The sequence below is a fragment of the Chamaea fasciata genome, unplaced genomic scaffold (assembly GCF_029207755.1).
Source record: "Chamaea fasciata isolate MVZ Bird 193981 ecotype frontalis unplaced genomic scaffold, bChaFas1.0.hap1 SCAF_33, whole genome shotgun sequence".
Classification (NCBI taxonomy): Eukaryota; Metazoa; Chordata; class Aves; order Passeriformes; family Sylviidae; genus Chamaea; species Chamaea fasciata.
Genome location: NW_027094118.1, coordinates 1,179,124 through 1,197,794, shown reverse-complemented (window position 1 = coordinate 1,197,794; position 18,671 = coordinate 1,179,124). Strand labels below are relative to the sequence as shown.

The 18,671-nt window shown below is 57.9% G+C and overlaps 1 protein-coding gene and 1 pseudogene across 1 annotated transcript in view; one reads left to right on the top strand and one right to left on the bottom strand.

The window, feature by feature from the left end:
* LOC136303406 (zinc finger protein 850-like) overlaps positions 1 to 8,222 on the bottom strand; it is a gene marked incomplete at its 3' end in the record, with an annotated part of 388,134 nt that extends 379,912 nt beyond the window's left edge. Inside the window, exons 1-5 of the mRNA XM_066207080.1 lie at positions 8,141 to 8,222; positions 3,352 to 4,469; positions 2,957 to 3,195; positions 2,453 to 2,752; positions 2,033 to 2,200 (exon numbers count right to left, since the gene is read on the bottom strand). Coding sequence (XP_066063177.1) covers positions 2,033 to 2,200; positions 2,453 to 2,752; positions 2,957 to 3,195; positions 3,352 to 4,469; positions 8,141 to 8,222 — 1,907 coding nt within the window. The remainder of the gene's footprint in view (positions 1 to 2,032; positions 2,201 to 2,452; positions 2,753 to 2,956; positions 3,196 to 3,351; positions 4,470 to 8,140) is intronic.
* Positions 8,223 to 14,129: 5,907 nt separating this feature from the next.
* LOC136303405 (maestro heat-like repeat-containing protein family member 7) lies at positions 14,130 to 18,671 on the top strand (annotated as a pseudogene).

The following is an 18,671-nucleotide window of genomic DNA, read 5'->3' as shown; positions in this document are numbered from 1 at the left end:
GCGCCCCCGGGCGGGACTGGGAGGGACGGGGAGGTTGCCCTGGGCCGGGCGGGACCGCCTCGGTTCGCATCGTTCCGAGGCGGCCCCGCCCGCTCCAGATGATCCCAGTCTCTATGGTTCTGATCCAGATGGTCCAGCCTGTGAAATCCCAGTCCATGTGATCCCAGTCTGTAAAATCCCAGTCCATGTGACCAAGAACTCTCCAAGTGTGATTTACTCTCAAACCACATCCCACCCACCCAGCCCCACACAATCCCGATCCCAACATCCGCCCACAAAAATATCCCCAAACCCAGGGACCCCCCCCGGGATATTTGGGGCGAGCTCCCCCTCCCCGGGCACCTGCGGGATGGGGGCGATGATCCCGGCGGTGCCGCCCGTTCAGGGAGCGCTGGAGCCGCCGCTCCCTCCGCTCGTCTTCTCCTCCCGCTCCTGCTGCCGCTGCGCCTCTTCCTCCCTCCCTCCTCCTCCTCCCCCGGGCCCGGGCCCGGCCTGGGAGGGCGGGGCCAAGGAAAGGGCGGGAACTGGGATGGGAAAGGGGCGGGGTCAAGGGGACGCGCGGTCCTAAAACCGCCCGAGTTCGCTTAAAATTGCCAATTGTGCCGAAAATCCACCGTAAATCCACCAGGTTTAGCTTCAAATCATCCAAATGGGCCAAAAATCTCCGGGAACGGGACCGGGACCGAGACAAGATCAGCACCGGAACCCGGAGCAACACCAAGGCTGAGACCGTCACCGCAACTGAGACCGGCCCCGCACAGGCACCGGCACTGGGACCGACACCGAAACCGGCACCAGAACTGGTACCGGGACCAAGACTGAGACCACGACCGACAATGCGACCGGCGCCGGGAGCGCTCCGGAACCGGCCCCGGGAAGGCTCCAGGACCGCGGCCAGAACCGAGACCGGCAGCGCTCCGGGACAGACCGAGACCGGCACCGGAACCAGCTCCGAGACTGGCGCTGATCCGAAACCGAGACTGAGACCGAGCCCGAAACCGGGACGGGGATCGGACCCGGAATCGCTCCGGGATCGCTACGGGACCGCCGCGCTCGCTCCGGGGAGTTTTGGCCGCGTCCCCTAGCGGGACTGGGAGGGACTGGGAGGGACTGGGCGGTTCCCCGGGGCCGGGCGGGACCGCCTCGCTTCGCATCGTTCCGATGCAGCCATCCCAGTCCATGTGATCCCAGTTCGTATGATCCCAGCCTCCATGGTTCTGATCCAGATGGTCCAGCCTGTGAAATCCCAGTCCATGTGATCCCAGTCTGCACAATCCCAGTCTGCACAGTGCCAGTCTCTAAAATCGATGCTGTTTTACACCACAACGACACAGATTCTGATCTTCAGAAGGCTGAAAATGACTCCTTTAGTTTTTCGAATGTGTCTCCCTTAGTATTTTACACAGACCAATCTGATTGGTGACAAAAAGACAAACCTCGTCAATCACATTGTTCAGAGCAGAGGGACATCAAGAAGTCCCTCCTAGGAAAAGGAATGAAAAACAATGCTACAGTTTTTAGAAAAACACTCCTCTTGTTTACAGAAAACTCCCTGAGAAAAGAATTTCACAAAACCAAAAGATCTCAGGCACGAAAGCAGGGCTACAATCTCTCTTGGCTTTTGCAGTACAAAGAGAGGGAGAAGAGAAAATAATTAAGGTCTAATCAAAAGGATAATCGGCAAGGTGACTTCCCAACACGGAACACAGGGAATGTGGGTCACCAGGGCTCTGCCCAATGTGGCTCCACCAGCGGGGGCTGGAGCTGGAGCCAAGCTCGAAGCTCTTTCTGCACTGGGGGCACTGGCAGGGCTTTCCTGATGGTGCCTTTGTTGGTGTTGGGTCAAGGCTGAGCTCTGTGAGAAGCTCTTCCCACACTGGGGACACTCTTGGGGCCCTCCCTGGTGTGGATGCGCCGGTGGATGATGAGGTTGGAGTTGTGCCTGAAGCCCTTCCTGCAGTCGGGGCAGCGGAAGGGCCTCTCCTCTGTGTGTGTCTGCTGGTGTTCAAGGAGCAGGGTGCTGGTCACAAACCCCTTCCCACACTGGGAACACTTGTAGGGCCTCTCCCCAGTGTGGATCCTCTGGTGGATAATCAGGTTGGGTGTGTGCCTAAAGCTCTTCCCACATTCCCCACATTCGTAGGGCCGTTCTCCTGTGTGGATCCTCTGGTGGCTGATCAGGCGGCACCGCCAGCTAAAGCTCTTCCCACATTCCCCACACTCAAAGGTTCGTTCCCCGGCGTGGGTCATCTGGTGATGGATCCGGTTGGACCCCATGCTGAAGCTCTTCCCACATTTCTCACTCTCATTGAGTCGTTCCCTGGTGTGGATCTTCTGGTGCTGGATGAGGTGTGAGCTCCGCTTGAAGCCCTTCCTGCAGTCGGGGCAGTGGAAGGGCCTCTCCTCTGCATGTGTCTGCTGATGTTCAAGCAGCAGGGTGCTGGTCACAAACCCCTTCCCGCACTGGCAACACTTGTAGGGCCTCTCCCCAGTGTGGATCCTCTGGTGGAACCTCAGGCTGCCGCTCTGCCTGAAGCCCTTCCCACACTCCCCACACTTGTACGGCCTTTCCCCAGTGTGGATGTTCTGGTGGTGGATCAGGTGGATTCTCTGGCTGAAGCTCTTCCCACATTCCCCACATTCGTAGGGCTGTTCTCCTGTGTGGATCCTCTTGTGGCTGATCAGGCGGCACCGCCAGCTAAAGCTCTTCCCACATTCCCCACACTCATAGGGTCGTTCCCTGGCGTGGGTCCTCTGGTGATGGATCCGGTTGGACCTCACGCTGAAGCTCTTCGCACATTCCTCGCTCTCATCGAGTTGTTCCCTGGTGTGGATCTTCTGGTGCTGGATGAGGTGTGAGCTCCGCTTGAAGCCCTTCCTGCAGTCAGGGCAATGGAAGGGCCTCTCCTCCGTGTGCGTGCTCTGGTGCACGAGGAGATAAGTGCTGGTCTGAAACCTCTTCCTGCATTGATCACACTCGTAGGGCCTCTCCCCACTGTGGGTCATCTGGTGACGGATCAGGTGGGATTTATGGCTGAAGCTCTTCCCACATTCCCCACACTCATACGGCTTTTCTCCGGTGTGGATCCTCTGGTGGCAGATCAGGTGGCACCGTCGGCTGAAGCTCTTCCCACACTCCCCACACTCGTAGGGTCTCTCCCCAGTGTGGGTCCTCTGGTGGCGGAGCAGGTCGCTCTGCCAGCGGAAGCTCTTCCCACACTCGGAGCACTTGTGGGGCTTCTCCCCATCACGAAGCTGCTCATGGACCACCAGCTCTGAGCTTTGGCTCCATCTCCGGCCTCTCCAGGGCCTCTCCCCAGTGTGGATTTTTAGGTGCAAGCTCAGGCTGGCTCTGTGGCTGAAGCCCTTCCCACATTCCCCACACTTGTACGGCCTTTCCCCAGTGTGGATGTTCTGGTGCTGGATCAGGTTGATTTTCTGGCTGAAGCTCTTCCCACATTCCCCACACTCGTAGGGCCGTTCCCCGGTGTGGGTCCTTTGGTGGAGGATCAGGTGGGAGCTCCGGCTGAAGCTCATCCCACATTCCCCACACTTGTAGGGCCTTTCCCCAGTGTGGATTCTATGGTGAAAGATCAGCCTGGACCTCAGACTGAAGCTCTTCCCACATTCCCCACACTCATAGGGTCTCTCTCCGGTGTGGATGCTTTGGTGGCTGATCAGACTTGAACTCTGGATGAAACTCTTCCCACATTCCCTACACTCACAGGGCCTCTCCCCAGTGTGGATCTTTTGGTGTAGCCTCAGGTTGGCTCTCTGCCTGAAGCCCTTCCCACATTCTTCACACGTGTACGGCCTTTCCCCAGTGTGGATGTTCTGATGCTCAGTCAGGGTGGCTGTCTCTGTGAAGCTTTTCCCACATTCCCCACACTCGTAGGGTCGTTCCCCTGTGTGGAACATCTGGTGGCGGAGTAGGCTGGACCTCTGGCTGAAGCTCATCCCACATTCCCCACACTCGTAGGGCTTCTCCCCAGTGTGGATCCTTTGGTGGAAGTTCAGGTTGGCTCTGTACCTGAAGCCCTTCCCACACTCCCCACACTTGTACGGCCTTTCCCCAGTGTGGATGTTCTGGTGCTGGATCAGGTTGATTCTCTGTCTGAAGCTCTTCCCACATTCCCCACGCTCGTAGGGCCGTTCACCTGTGTGAATCCTTTGGTGGCAGATCAGGCTGTTGGCCTGGCTGAAGCTCTTCCCACACTCGGAGCACTTGTGGGGCTTCTCCCCATCACGAAGCTGCTCGTGGACCACCAGCTCTGAGCTCTGGCTCCATCTCCGGCCGCCTTCCCGGCCCGGCCTGGCTCTTTCCTCCTCACATCCTCGCCAGCTGCGTTTGCAGCCCCTCCTCCTCAGGGATCTCCGGCCCTTTTCCTCCCCGTTGCATTCCTGCACCGTGGAGCCGCTCAAAACGGCCTCTGCCACGAGCTTCTGCCGCGGGGATTTGTCCTCCCTGCTCTCCATGCTCGGCTCCTTGTGTGGGGGAGGAAGGACAAGGACAGGATGGGATTTGCCTCCGTGTCACAGGGAAGGGGAAGGAGATCCCCCGTCTGCTCGGTGCCCGCCCTCCCCGGGCTGCGGCGAGTCCCAGGAACCCAAAAAGCTCCCCCCTCTTCTGTCTCCCACCTACGGATACTGGGAGTGACTGGGCTTACACTGGGAGCAGCCACTTCCAGCACCGCGACTCCCGAACCCTCTTCCCGGCCATCCCGCCCCTCCAGCCCCTAACGGGGTCCCGGCAATCCCAGGCGTTCCCCCGCCTCTCGGGCTCCCCGCTTTGCGGTTCTGGGCTCTCCTCTCTCTGGGCTCCCGCTCAGGGAAGCGGCGGCTCTCCCGGGCTCCCCAAACCCGGTGTTCCCCCGCCCCCCGCCCCGGCTCTGCCGACACCGGGACACCCCAAAAACACCTCCCGGGGAGCCCCCGATGTCCCCCCGAGGGGCATCTGCTGCTCGGCTTTGGATCCCCGCGAGCTCCAAACATCCCCCCAACAAACCCCAAACCCAGGGACCCCCCGGGATATTTGGGGTGAGCTCCCCCTCCCCGGGCACCTGCGGGATGGGGGGCGATGATCCCGGCGGTGCCGCCAGTTCAGGGAGCGCTGGAGCCGCCGCTCCCTCCGCTCGTCTTCTCCTCCCGCTCCTGCCGCCGCTGCGCCTCTTCCTCCCTCCCTCCTCCTCCTCCCCCGGGCCCGTGCCCGGCCTGGGAGGGCGGGGCCAAGGAAAGGGCGGGAACTGGGAGGGAAAGGGGCGGGGTCAGGGACAGGGCGGGAATCGTGAGGGCAATGGGCGTGGCCGAGGGGACGCGCGGTCCTAAAAGGGCCCGGTTCGAACGAAAAGCATTCAAACGGGACTGAAATTGTCTAAAGAAGCCTAAAATCCACCCTTACACCGATCAGGTTTGGCCTCAAATCACCCTAAGAGGCCTGCAATCCCCACAAAGTGGCCTAAAATCACCCAAAGGGCACTAAAAGCCACCCTATAGCCACAGGGTTTGGCCTGAAATCAGCCACTTGGGGATAAAATCATCCAAAGGGGTCTAAAACCAGCCAATGCGGCCTAAAATTGCCAAACGTGGTTTCAAACCCACACAAAATGGCCAAGAATCCCCTCAAATCTCCTAAAAGGCTGTGAGATCCTCCCTGAAAATACCGGGTGTGGCCTAAAATCAACAAAATGTACCTGAAGTCCACCCTAAAATCTAACAGATTTCAACTAAATTCACCCAAATGGGACTAAGCCCCACCGAAATGGGCCTAAAAACCATTCAAAGGGATCAGAAATCCACCCTAAAACTGCCCAGTTTATCTTAAAATCACTCAAATGGGACTAAACCCCACCAGATTTTGCCTAAAATCAGACAAAGGGGCCCAAAATCCACACTAAAAGGCTCAAAACCCCACCCTAAACCTGCCCAGTTTGGCCTAAAATTACCCAAACCCGCCTAAAATCTCCGGGACCTGGACCCAGACCAAAATCAGCACCAGAAGCGGCACCAGCACCAGGAGTGAGACCGACACCGGATCCGAGACTGGCTCCGAGAGCGGCACCGCTGCAGGACTGGGACCGGAACCGACAGCAGCACCCGCAGCGGCGCTGCACAGGCACCGGGACTGCGGCCGAGACCGGGACGGAAACCGGCACCAGAGCTGCCACCGGGACAAGACTGAGACCGGGACCGCAACCGGCAAAAAACGGCCCAAAAGTCACCAAACACGCCCCTAAAGAGACCGACAGTGCCTGAAAGGTGCCGGAAAATGGCCACAAAATGGCCCCCAAATGACCAAAACCTGACTAGAAATGCCCCTGAAATTACAAAACATGTCTCAAAATGATTCAAAGCGTGACCAAAAATGACCCAAGAGTGACAGAAAATTGCCCAAAATGCCGCAGGATGGGGGAGAGCCCGGAGAGACACAGAATTCCAAAAAATTTTTAAAAAAATCAACCCAAAATTGCATGAAAAAGGAAAATTATTTTTTAAAAATCCTGAAAAAAGCCTCAAAATAGCTCAAAAAAGAAAAAAAGCCAGAAAATGCCTGCAAAACTTCCAGTAATATTCCCAAATTTTCCCAGACTACCCAGAATTTCCCAAATTCCCCAAAATTCCCCAGAAATTCAACCAAACTCCATCAAAAATCACCCCGAAAATGAAAACAAACAAGCCAAACAAACCCTTCAAATGCTCAGAAATATTTTTTAAAATCCCTCAAAACTCCACAAAAATTCCCTGAAAACTCCCCAACTCCTCAGATTTCTCAAAATTCCCAACATATAACCCAAAGAAGCCCCCAAATAACAACAGAAAACAGTCTAAAAATGCAAAAACACCACCCCAAAATTCCTAAAAATATTTTAAAAATCCCCGAAAGCACCCAGAAAGTCCCCCAAAATCCAAAGAAAATTTCCCGAAACTTCCACAAGTCACAGAATTCCTGAAATCCTTGACAATTGCCAAAATTTCCTACACGTGCTCTCGATGAAGTGGTGCAGCAGGCAGGACTTGCTCGTGCCGGTGCTGCAGATCACCAAGAACTGCCGGAACTTCCCACATTTGGTATCAAAATTCCCCAAAATCCCCTCTAGAGATCCCAAAATTCCCACACTTGGACCCAAAGTCCCTGCTTTTGGATCCAAAATTCCCCCAAAATTCCCCTCAAAATTCCCAATAGAGGCCCCAAAATTCAAAAAAGTTCCCAATAGAAAACCCCAAATTGCCCCATTTGGACCTCTACATTTCCAAGAATTCCCTGTACAGAGCCCAAAATTCCCTCCAAGGATCCCAAAATTTCCCTACAGAGATCCCAAGACCCTCCCCAAACCCTCTATATGCTCCCCCAGGCTCCTATAGAAGCCCTATAGACCCACCCCAAACCCCTTTTAGGGACCCCCGCAGATCCCCTATAGACCCCCCAGACCCCCCCTAAATCCCCTATAGAGACCCCCAGACCCCTTCCCAATCCCCTGTGGGACCCTCCCCCCCAGCCCCTTTTAGGAAGCCCCAAGCCCTCCCCAAATCCCCTGCAGAGACCCTGAGATCCCCTAAATGGACCCTCAGACCCCTTCCAGGGACCCCCAGGCCCTCCCAAAATCCCCTAGGGAGACCCCCAGATCCCCTAGAGAGACCCCCAGGCCACGCTGAACCCTCTCGAGATCCCCTATATATCCCCTGGAGCCCCCTCAGAGCCCCTTTGGGGACCCTCAGACCGCCCCAAAACCCCACACAGGGACCCACGGACACCCCCACACCTCCCCGGAGCCGCTACAGGCTCCCCCAGATCCCCGACAGACCCCCCAAGCCCCGGAAAGGCCACCCAGACCCCAATAATCCCCAAAAGAGACCCCCAGAGCCCCGGACTTAGGGACGCCCCGAGCCCCTTTACGGACCCCTACGGACCCTCTATAGACCCCTCAGACCCCTATGGAGCCCCTATGGCCCCCCAAACCCCCTTTAGGGACGCCCAGACCGCCCTAAATCCCCTATGGACCCCCTTAAACCCCTTACACACCACCCACTAAACCCCCTAAAGACACCCCCAGGTCCCCCCAGACCCCTAGAGATCCCCTAGAGATCCCCTAGAGATCCCCTAGAGATCCCCTATAGATCCCCTAGAGATCCCCCACTGCCCCACCGTAGGTCTCGGACACGCCGGAGCCGGCTCGGGGGACCAGGAACAAAGATGGCGGCGCCCGGGGGAGCCACTTCTGGGTCATCTGCGCATGCGCTGGACGGAACGTGCCAGTAGATGGACGAAACCCAAGGGAAAAGAGGCGTGGCCAATGAAAGGGCGGGGAACGAATGGAACGAGGCGGGGTCAGAGAAAGGGCGGGAACTGGGAGGGGAAAGGGGCGGGGCCAAGGGGACGCGCGGCCCTAAAACCGCCGGGTTTGCCCTGAAATCACCCAAAATGCGCCTAAAAGTCTCCAAAGGGGCCTCAAATCCACCCTAAACCCGATCAGGTTTGGCCTCAAATTATCCAAATGGGATTAAAATCCCCACAAAGTGGCCTAAAATTACCCAAAGGGCACTAAAATACACCCTAAATCTCCATGGTTTGGCCTCAAATCAGCCAAATGGGGTTAAAAGAATCCAAAGGGCTCTAAAATCCAACCAAGGGGCCTAAAATTGAACAAACTGGTTTAAAAAAAAACCCCACACAAAATAGCCTGAAATCACTCTTAAATCTCCCAAATGGGTGTAAAATCCAAACTGAACGTACCCGGTTTGGCCTAAAATCAACCAAAAAGATCTAAAATCACCCAACATGGCCTGAAAGCCACACAAAAGGACCTAAAGTCACCAGAGAAGGACTTTGTTTGACATGTAATTATCCAAAGAGGCTGAAAATCCACTCATAAGGACCAAAAATAACCAAAAAGAAGGGGCCTAAAATCTCCCACGCACACCTAAGATCCACCCATGTGGGGCGAAAATCATTCAAAGGGACTTAAAATCCACCAAAAATATCCCAGTTTATCATAAAATCACCCAAATGAGCCGAAACCAGACCCGAATGGGCCTAAAATCATCTAAAGGGATAAAAAATCCACCCTAAAGCCCACCAGATTTGGCCCCAAACCACCCAAAGTTATCTAAAATCCACCCAACACGGAACACAGGGAATGTGGGTCACCGGGGCTCTGCCCAATGGGGCTCGTCCAGTGGGGGCTGAAGCTGGAGCCGAGCTCGAAGCTCTTTCTGCACTGGGGGCACTGGCAGGGCTTTCCTGATGGTGCCTTGGTTGGTGTTGGGTCAAGGCAGAGCTCTGTGAGAAGCTCTTCCCACACTGGGGACACTCTTGGGGCCTCTCCCCGGTGTGGATGCGCCGGTGGATGATGAGGTTGGGGTTGTGCCTGAAGCCCTTCCCGCAGTCGGGGCAGCGGAAGGGCCTCTCCTCTGTGTGTGTCTGCTGGTGTTCAAGGAGCTTGCTGCTGACCCGAAACCCCTTCCCACACTGGGAACCCTCGTAGGGCCTCTCCCCAGTGTGGATCTTTTGGTGCAAGCTCAGGCTGGCTCTGTGGCTGAAGCCCTTCCCACATTCCCCACACTTGTACGGCCTTTCCCCAGTGTGGATGTTCTGGTGCTGGATCAGGTTGATTCTGTGGCCGAAGCTCTGCCCACATTCACCACTCCTGCTCTGGCCATCTGTGAGGTGATGATGTAACTGGAGAAGCTCCAGTCCAGAGGAGGAGCTATGAAACCTGGTTCTGGGGTGGAGTGGCGACATGGACTAAATTCACGCTCCTTTGATGCAGGGCATGCCCTGAAGTTGGATGGGCTGCCTGCATCTCCCAGCTGAGCATCACCTTCCGTCTCCTGCTGCCGCTCAGCAGCTTTTCACCAATCCAGGGGTTGGGATGTATTTGTTGCATCAGCAACTCATCAAAGAAAACTTGTTTTGCAGTCACACGTACGTTTCAGATTGTTTTATTCCCGAGCATCCCTGACAACTAAACACTGAGCTTTTGTTGTGCCTGAAGGCAAGTGAAGCAGCAGCATGGTGACCGAGGCTGGGACACGCGACCACCGTGCCAATTGCCCGGAGCGCCGTCAGGCAGTGCCGGGATCCCGGCTGCGGTTCTGGTCCCCACAACGGAGGAATCGCAGCCCCTGCCTCAGAGCCTGTCAGAAAGGCACCCAAGTGAGAGCAGAGGGAGGGCAGCCTTCCAGTCTCTCTTGGGCATGGCCACAAAGCAGCCCCTGCTTCTCCTTCCTCCGCCTGTGTTTGGGGTGTGCTGACGGCAGCGCCAGCCAGGTTGTGCTCTGTGTTCCAAAGGCTGTGGAGAGCGGGCATGAAAAGTGCTGCGTGCACAGCGGAGAGTCCTGGAAGGTGCTGGCAAGAGCGTCCTGCGGGAACAGGGCTCTGGTCTCTGGCCGGGAACAGCCTGGTTTTGCTGCTGTGAGCGCAGGCAGGAGTGGAGGCAGGTGAAGAGGCAGCGGGCGGCTTGTGTTTGTAGAGGGCCTGGGGCTGCATGTGCGAACCTCCACCTGGAATCACACTGGGGGGAATACGAGCTAGAGCTGGAGCGCCTGGCCAGAAAGGACCAGAAGGAATTCAGCCTTGCCAGGGTTTCTTAGGAGTGTGTTGGTGTTCCCCAGGAAAGTTCCCAATGTGGGGAAACGCCTCTGGGGAAAAGAGGCTTGCTTCTCAAGGAAAGCACTTTCCATGGAGCTCCCAGTGAGGAAGGTGCAAGTGTCCCCCTTTAGCTGTCTGTGGTCCTTTCAGTCCTTGAGGCCCGTGGCACTTGGCAGATGGAGAAGGGAAGGGAGAAGGCTGTGAAGAGCAGGTTTGGAATCCACCTGAACCTGCAGAGACCAAGGCAAGCACCTGCAGCAGGGTGTGTTACCCCCACTGTGGACACAGGTGTGAGCAGGAGCATCTCTGAACAGCTGCGAGCCCCAAAGCTGTCTTGGAGAGCTGTGAATTCAAAGGCCTTCATGCACACACGTCTCACATCTTACCTGTCTGCTGTGTTTCAACTCTTGGCAATATGCATTTCTGTTTTGCTCGCTGGAAGCGGCTCCGGCCCAGAGGGCCAGCACCGAGCTGGGCTGTGTGGGCCAGGCGGCACGGAGAGTCTTGGCTGATCTTGCTGTGTCCGTGGCCTCAGAAAAGGCTTGGAAGGTTTGCCTCCCAAGGCGCCCTCTCATCGGCTCTTCCTGTGCATCTTGGAGAGAACAAGGCAGGCGTTTCTGGCAGCTGGGCATTAGCAGGCCTTCAAATGGGGGCGTGTTGTGGAGCAGGCCCAGCTGAGACACCCTGAGAGGAGCCCAGCGCTCCTTGCCCCTCTCTGCAGACACGTGAGCCTTGTCTGCTGTCGGGATGACCTCGGCTGTGTCAGGGGGTGCTGCTACGTGGACACGAGACAGCCGGTCCTGTCCCGCTGGGTCCCAGCAGTGCATCGCAGCAGTCCTGCATCCCCGTCAGGATGCCGGCCAAGAGAGGTCCTGCAAGCTGAGGCAGCTGAGTTGAAGCTTGCGCGGGTGCCTACAGGTCAAGGCCAAGGGTGTTCCCTCAGGATAGAGCAGTGCTGAGGGGTCTCTAGAATTCAAAGAAATCAGCAGACAAATGCATCGTCCGCCAGAAGCTCTTTTATTGGCAGGAGGGAAGGGGTCTGCACTCCACCACAAGGCTTCTTTGCCTCGTCTAAATTTCAGTGGTTTTATGTAGGAATTCTATTAAAAATACCATCCATCTTTACACTGCTGAGGTGATTGGATAGGCAGGGGGTTTACAAAGAAATCCATTGTGTCAGATTCCTAGACTTGAAGCTAATGTCCACCTGCTGGCCAGGATCGGTCTCAGCGCACCAAAGCAGCTCGTCTTCCTCATCCCTTGCCTGCACAGGGCTGATTCTGTGGCCGCCCTTAGGTCTTCTGGAAGGTTATGTCTAAAGCTTTTTGTCAAGTCACTCTCCTGTCATGCTAGGCTTCCAGGTTTTTCTTATGTTAACTGGTGCTAAGTACTTAAGGATATCTGTGCTAAGTACTCTTTGCTTCTCTAAATTGCCTGTGCTTCCTTCCATCAAACAAAGGCCTTGTTTCATTCCTAAATGTGCCTGATGCCGCCCAGGTCTTTTGGCACCGCTTGCTTTCCTGTGACATGTTCTACCTCCCCCGAGAGTAAAGAGGGAGCTGGAGAAGGAGCTTGCCAGGCTGCTCTCCATCCTTTAGCAGCAGTCCTGGTGAAGTGGACAAGTCCCAGCTGAGCACAAACGTGCAAATGGAAGAGCCGTGCGCAGGAAGGGTCGGCGGGAAGAATGATCCAGGAACCGATGGCCTGGCAGCCTGAGCTCGCTACCGGGGAAGGCCTTGGAGCACATCGTCCTGAGTGCCATCCCACGGCACGTGCAGGGAACCAGGGGGTCTGCTGGAAGACGGGAAAGCTCTGCTGAGGGATGGAGACACCTGGGGGACTTGGCAGGGTGCTGGCGAAGGAGTTGTCTGGAAGGTGAGAGGTTGAGGCTGGAATTGGAGTCAGTTTGAAGGCAGCATCTGTGGTTTAGCACAGCTTTGGTTATGGAGGACAGAAGGAATAGCTGGGACTTTTTCTGTTCGTGGTCCTGCTTCTCGTGCAGAGAAGAGGGGAGAGCTGTACTTTCTCGGTCACTTAGGTATCTGTAGCAGGATAGGGAGGATTAGCCCTCCTGCAGTCTACTCATTTGTTTGGGCTACTTTTGTAACACTGAGTGGACTTTCACTTGCTGGAGAGCCTTTATTCCTTAAGAGAATTAGGTTCTTATCATCATCCCTTCAGAGAAAAATGTTCAAAACCAAAGCAAGGCCTTTCTTTTGCCCCTGTGTAGTCTTATGTTTTGTACAGTGACATTCAATGGATGACCTTAAGGCAAATGTGTTGCTGCTTTGAGATGGCAAGGAAACTTCCAAACCTATCACCTTCTCAGGCCATTCCCATGAATTTAGGAAGTTAGCAACTTTTTGGAACTAGAGTTGAGCAATGGGACGTAAAGCTTTCCTGAACTGAGCATTCTTAAATGCCGGATCCTTCTATGCCATCGCTGCCAGGGTGATTTTGTGCTGCAGGAAATTACTCCAATGAGAAAACAATTTCAGCATGGAGTAACAGCTTCTGACAAGAGACCAAGTGTTGCCAGCAGCTGCTCCAGGTGCTCCTGCTAACATCCCCTGGAGGAAGGAGCACAGCCCCCAATGCACCTGGGCTTTGGCTGCCCTGTGGCAGAGAAGCCCCCCGGGGCACAGGTCTCTGGGGCAGGAGATGACACCAGCACTGCCAGGGCTCAGGGGGTGGCAGCTCTGCTTGTGCGGGGACTCTGCCACACCTGCCGGTTTCAGCGCTCCCCTGGCCCCAGGGGTCAGAGCAGCGCTGGTGCCCTGGCCCACACGTTCCTCGTCTGTGTCACACCTGCGGGTTTAGGACGGCCACCGGCCGAGACGTGTCCCAAGGAGGCCGTGCCACCTTCTGTGCAAGGCCCCGTGCCCTTCCCGCTGCAGCTGCGTCGGCAGCCCTGGGGGCTCCTTCTGCTGCCCTGAGCCCGCAGAGCAGGGCAGCGTTTGCCCGTGGTTTGAGGCGCTCCGAAAGATCCTGTCTTAGGGCTGTCTTAGACGCTTGGGGCGAGGGATTCCTTCCAACCCGGGCCACTTTGGCTGGGCTGGGGGCGGCCCCAGGGCAGGTGGCAGTGTGTGCATTGGCCCTTTGTGACACGGTGCAGCAGCGTGGTCACTCACCGTGGCATGGAACGGCACAGGGTGTCCAAGGAGCCTTCGTGACACATGGTGACACAGGTGCTGGTGGTGATGCAGCTGTGCCACTGTGCTCGGAGCACGTGACGGGACAGGACAGGATAGAGCGGTGTCGTGAGGAGCCCCCTCACAGCACACTCGTTTGTGTCTGACCCAGAGCTTTTCCGAGGCGTTATTCCTGCCGCCGGTTGACCTCAAGGCCAAAGCACAATCCTTGACCAAGAGTCACCCGTCCTTGTGGCAGGAGCCCTCGAGAGCAGAGTGCAGGACTTGCTGTCCTGAACTCTTCCCAGCACTTCAGTTGTGTCGGTGCCTTCCAGGCACCGCTGCAGGACTTGCTGACTCGGAGCTTTTCCGAGGCATCTCTCCTGCAAGTCCCCATCAGTCCAGTCGCTGACATGGAGCAGAGATCCCCAAGAGTGCCCAAATTGGCCAGCGTGGAAGAGGAAGGTCCTGGAGCTGCCCCAGTAGAGGAGACTGGGCTCAGAGGATACTCTGAGGACCTCTTCAAAACCAAGTCCAGTGCTGCCCTGCTGAATATGCTTGTAGAGGAGGGATTTTCCAAGCCAAAGCAAGTAAGAAGCCTGTGACCAGGGTCTGATCCTCCCAGGAACTGCTTGGCCTCCCAAGCCACCCCTGCTGGTCCCTGTAACCCTCCCAGGCCACCCAGTGTGCGGAAAGGGAAGCACTTCTCTGGGGAAGCTGGGGACATTTCTCCCTCTGGCAGCTTTCCAAGTCTTCCCGTGCCTTCTCCAGGCGCCTGCCATGGTCAGGTACATCCACCAGTGGCTCCTGGCCAATGAGTACTCTGGGCACAAGCTGTTCAGGACCCTGCTGGATCTCACCGAGGCACAGCCTGCTGACGTGGTGATGACTCTCCTGCGTGTGGCCCCATCGTGTGACAGGTATGGGGCCCACCTGCCCAGAGGGCTCAGGGCTCCCCAGCCCATCATCCTGTACAGCCTGTCCCAGGTGTCTGAGCAAAGGAGAAATCCAGGGCCCTCCGGCTGCTCCCTTCTCCAGCTCTGGCACGGCAGGCCCCGAGCCTGCTGCCGTGCTCCCTCCCTGCCCCTCGGGGGTCTGTCCCCACAGGGCTGGGCTGCCTGCATGCTGCTGGCAAGGGCCAGTGGGCAGAGGCAGAGCTGGCAGCCAGCTCAGCTCCCCCCTGCAGCCCAGGCCACGGTGCTGTGTCCGAGGCCGCCCTGAGACAGAGTTCTGACCCTGCAGAGCTGCTTTGTCCATGTGGAAGGTCATCCTGTGCTCCCCCAGCACTGCGAAGCCGGCGCAGATGATGCTCCTCCATGTGCTGGAGGACTGGCCAGAGCACAGCACGTGCACCTCGGATGGGGACAAAACTGGTGTCTTTGCCCTGGCTGTGAGTTTCTGGAACTGGCCCCAGCTCACCCCACGGCTGCCTTTCCAGCAGCTCTCCACCCTCCTTCCCCCACCGCATCTCCCTGCCTCAGGCGCTGGGATGAAGCCTGGCCTAGGGGCAGCTTCAGGGGCACCGGGCCCGGTGCTCCCCCTGCGTCTCCCCTGGCCTCTCCGTGCCACACTGGGGCCCTGCCACACCAACACCTCAGCACTGTGTCGGGGGGATTTGTCCTTTGCAGGCAACTGCGGTGATGTGGAAGATCCTCCAGGAGCACTATGTCCCACTCGAAGTGAGGCTGTGTTTCCCCCGCCTACTTGTGCATCTGCTCTTCCAAGTGTTCTCCAGCACTTTGGATCCACCAGAGGAGATCGATACCTTCTGGAAGGCATGCCAGGAGCGAGACGGCCTTGCCACCAGCCCCAACAGGTGCTCCATCCCAGTCCTCCTGTCCCTGCCACATCTCCAGGGCAGGAGCCAGTGCTCCCAGCGTGACCTGGGCTTTGCTCTGCACACAGGTTTGCAGCGTGGACCCTCAAGTCCCTGCTCTGCCAAATGCGCTGTGAGAATGTGGTGGTGGCAATGGAACGCCAGCGTGGCTGGGACAAGCTGCTCCATGCTGACACCCACCACTATGCTTTGGGTCTGCTGGCCAGGTGAGACCCCCTTGACGCCGCCGCCCCCAGAATCTGTGCTCTGTGCTCGGGGTCCCCCACAGAGTCTCTGTGGTGATGAGCCAGAGGGCCTTGTCACCCCGGAACACCAAGCAGACTGGCAAAGGCTGGCAGAGGCGGGTGCCCACAAGGAGCCACCTCCCAAATGCCTGAGGTCCCCGTGCAGGATGGTGCTGAAAGAGCCGACCTCTGGGAGTCACTCCTGGGAAAGGTCTGTCCCCCTGGTTCACAGTGTTGGTTACTTTTTCTCCTGCCAGGCAGATGTCTTCTGTCTCCAAACCCTTGTGTTCCTGGATCATTCACTACCTGCTCCAGCTGCTCAGCACACGGCAGCCACGCTGGGATCTGCCCGCCCTGGTGTTCCTTGTGGAGGTGAGCCTGAAGGCCAGCGCTGCCTGGCTGAGCTGCCTCCCAGCTCTGTGCCCTCTCGTAGCCGCAGCTGCCTGGGACGGTGCCCGCACCCTGTGCTGCTGCTGCTGCCTGGGCCCGGCCCTGTGCGGGTCTGGGCTGCTGTCGGCCGGGACCCCTGTCACTGCCCTGTGCCTTTCAGGTCCTCCAGTGCCTCAACTTGAGTAAGTGCAGCGGCATCGCTCTGGAGATCCTGTCCAAGAACCTGCGGAGCGAGTGCAGGGAGAGGCGTCTCTTGGCACTCAGAGGCCTCGTGGTGCTGGGCAAGAATCGCCTGATGGTGAGAAGGGGGCAGCGGCTGAGGCTGTGCGGGCAGCGTGGGGCTGGGGAAGGCAGTTGCTTGAGCTTGCCTTAGTTTTGGGTGCTGAGACAGCTGCTCCCAGCTCTCCCGCCTCCCACTTCAGCTGCCCGAGTGCTTCCACACAGGTCTTTGGCCTCTGAGCCCTGTGGCAGCAGGCTGGGCTTACACAGACTTGTGTTCCACACAGGCTAAAGAAATGTGGAACCTGACTGAAAGCCTCATCGAGCTCCTGCAGGAAAGTGATGGCGACATCATCAGGATGACCATTGTTCTACTGAAATATTTGTTTCTGTACAATGGCGTCCTGATACCCAGCCCCATCGCCCTGAGACTGGCTGAGGCGCTCCTGCCGCTCTTTGACAACGTAAGGCTCTGTGCCCCCAGCCACGGCCACCGAGTGCCGCATGGACACTTTGTGCCATGTGGATTTGCAGGCTGGTGCCCAGGTCAGCCAGAAGCAGCCCGTGATGAGGTCTTTTTTCCTTCCTTTCATACAGGATGATAGCCAGGTGCAGCTGTGCGCTATGTTTGCCTTTCAAGACATGATGGTTTCGTTAACGGAAGAGGGAAGAAAGGTGCTGAAGTCCCACGTGTGCCAGAGCCTGCTCCCACTCTCCTTCCACTGCCATGACCAGAACAAGTGTGTGCTTGAGGTGAGCACTTGTGAGCTGCTGCTTCCCCCTGGGCAGGGGCTCAGCTGCCTCCTGCCCTGGAGCCTTGCAGGCTGGAGCCTCTTGCAGGCCTTGGCACAGGGACACTCCTGTGCCCTGAACTGTGGGGCCATCTGCGGCTCTCTGCTGCTCTCCAGGCCGCCCGGGAAACGCTGCATTCTTCAGCCAGATTCCTGAGGAGGAGGGATCTTGAACAGATGCTGCAGGTGGATCAGACGTGGAGGTTCGGCGAAGGACTGGTAAGGGACTGAAAGCCGCGGCCTCAGCCCGGAGAAGGCCCCCGAGTGCGGTGCCCACGGAGCCCCGGCCCAGCGGGGCCGCGGGGCGGGGCGGCACCGCGCCTCCCCGGGCAGCAGCCGGCCCTCTGTCCCCTGCAGAGCCCGGCGCCGGCGCCCGCTGGCCGGGCCTCGGGGCTGTGCGGGCAGGGGAGGCCGGGGCTGGGCGCGGCCAGAGCCCGGCCAGGGGCTGAGCCCGCGCCAACCCTTCCCTCCCTGCTGCCGCTCTCTCCAGCTGGCAGACGACAGGAGCCGAGCGGCCGAGCACCTGCGCCGGGCCCTGCCCTACCTGGAGCACCCACAGGAGCCCCTGCGAGAGGCGGCCATCAGGTTCATGGGTGAGCCACGAGCCCGAGCCCCCATCCCCGGCCCGCCGCAGCTCGGCCCCGGCCCCGGCTGCTGGCCCGGCTGCGGCGGCATCCGCACCCGGCGCCGTGGAGCCGCGCCTGCCCTCGGGGCCGCTGCCGCCCTCTGGCAGCCGTGCCCTGGGGCGGCAGCGTGCGGCAAGGGCCCGGGCCGAGCCCCGCCGGGGCAGGAGGCCGTGTGGCCACAGGGCTGGCAGCGCCGCCGGCAGGGCGCCGTGCCGCTGGGGCCCTGACAGGCTCTGTGTTCCCAGGGATGGCCGGGCGGCACCTGAGGGGAAGGAAGGAAGAGCTCGAGCTCATCTGTGCGGGTGCGTGGGGGCAGCGGGCTGTCAGCGGGGGCTGCCGGGGGAAGCCGCACGCTCTGGCCCGGCTGCGGAGGGCTGTGCTCCCTGTGCGGACGAGGGGTGGTGAGGGCGGAGCACACGGAGAATTCGGGGACACGTCGGGGATTCATGGCCAGCAGTTTGGGCTGATCCTGAATTATTAAAAAAAATAGGAATATCGCCCTAATGCCGATATCCAACAATGACGGACAAAAGACTCTCCAGCAGTTTAGAGTTAGAAAGTGTATGTTTAATTACGACGCCGGGCAGCGTGCGGGATAGCTCCCGAACACACGCGCGCTCACAGAAGATCACAGGGTCTTTTGATGTACAGAAGGATTGAATACCCAAAACACAAATGTATATTCATGACTTTAGTACCTCCCATTCCCCGCTTCCTATGGTAATTAGCCAAAAGCTATTAAGCATGCGTGGTTTGTTCTTTGAAATGGGTCGGTGGTCTTTTTTATGGGGCGGGGTCTCAAAATGATGAAGTAAGTGAGTCTTCTTCGCTTTGACTTTTTAACCTTTTAGCGTTGCATGACGACTGA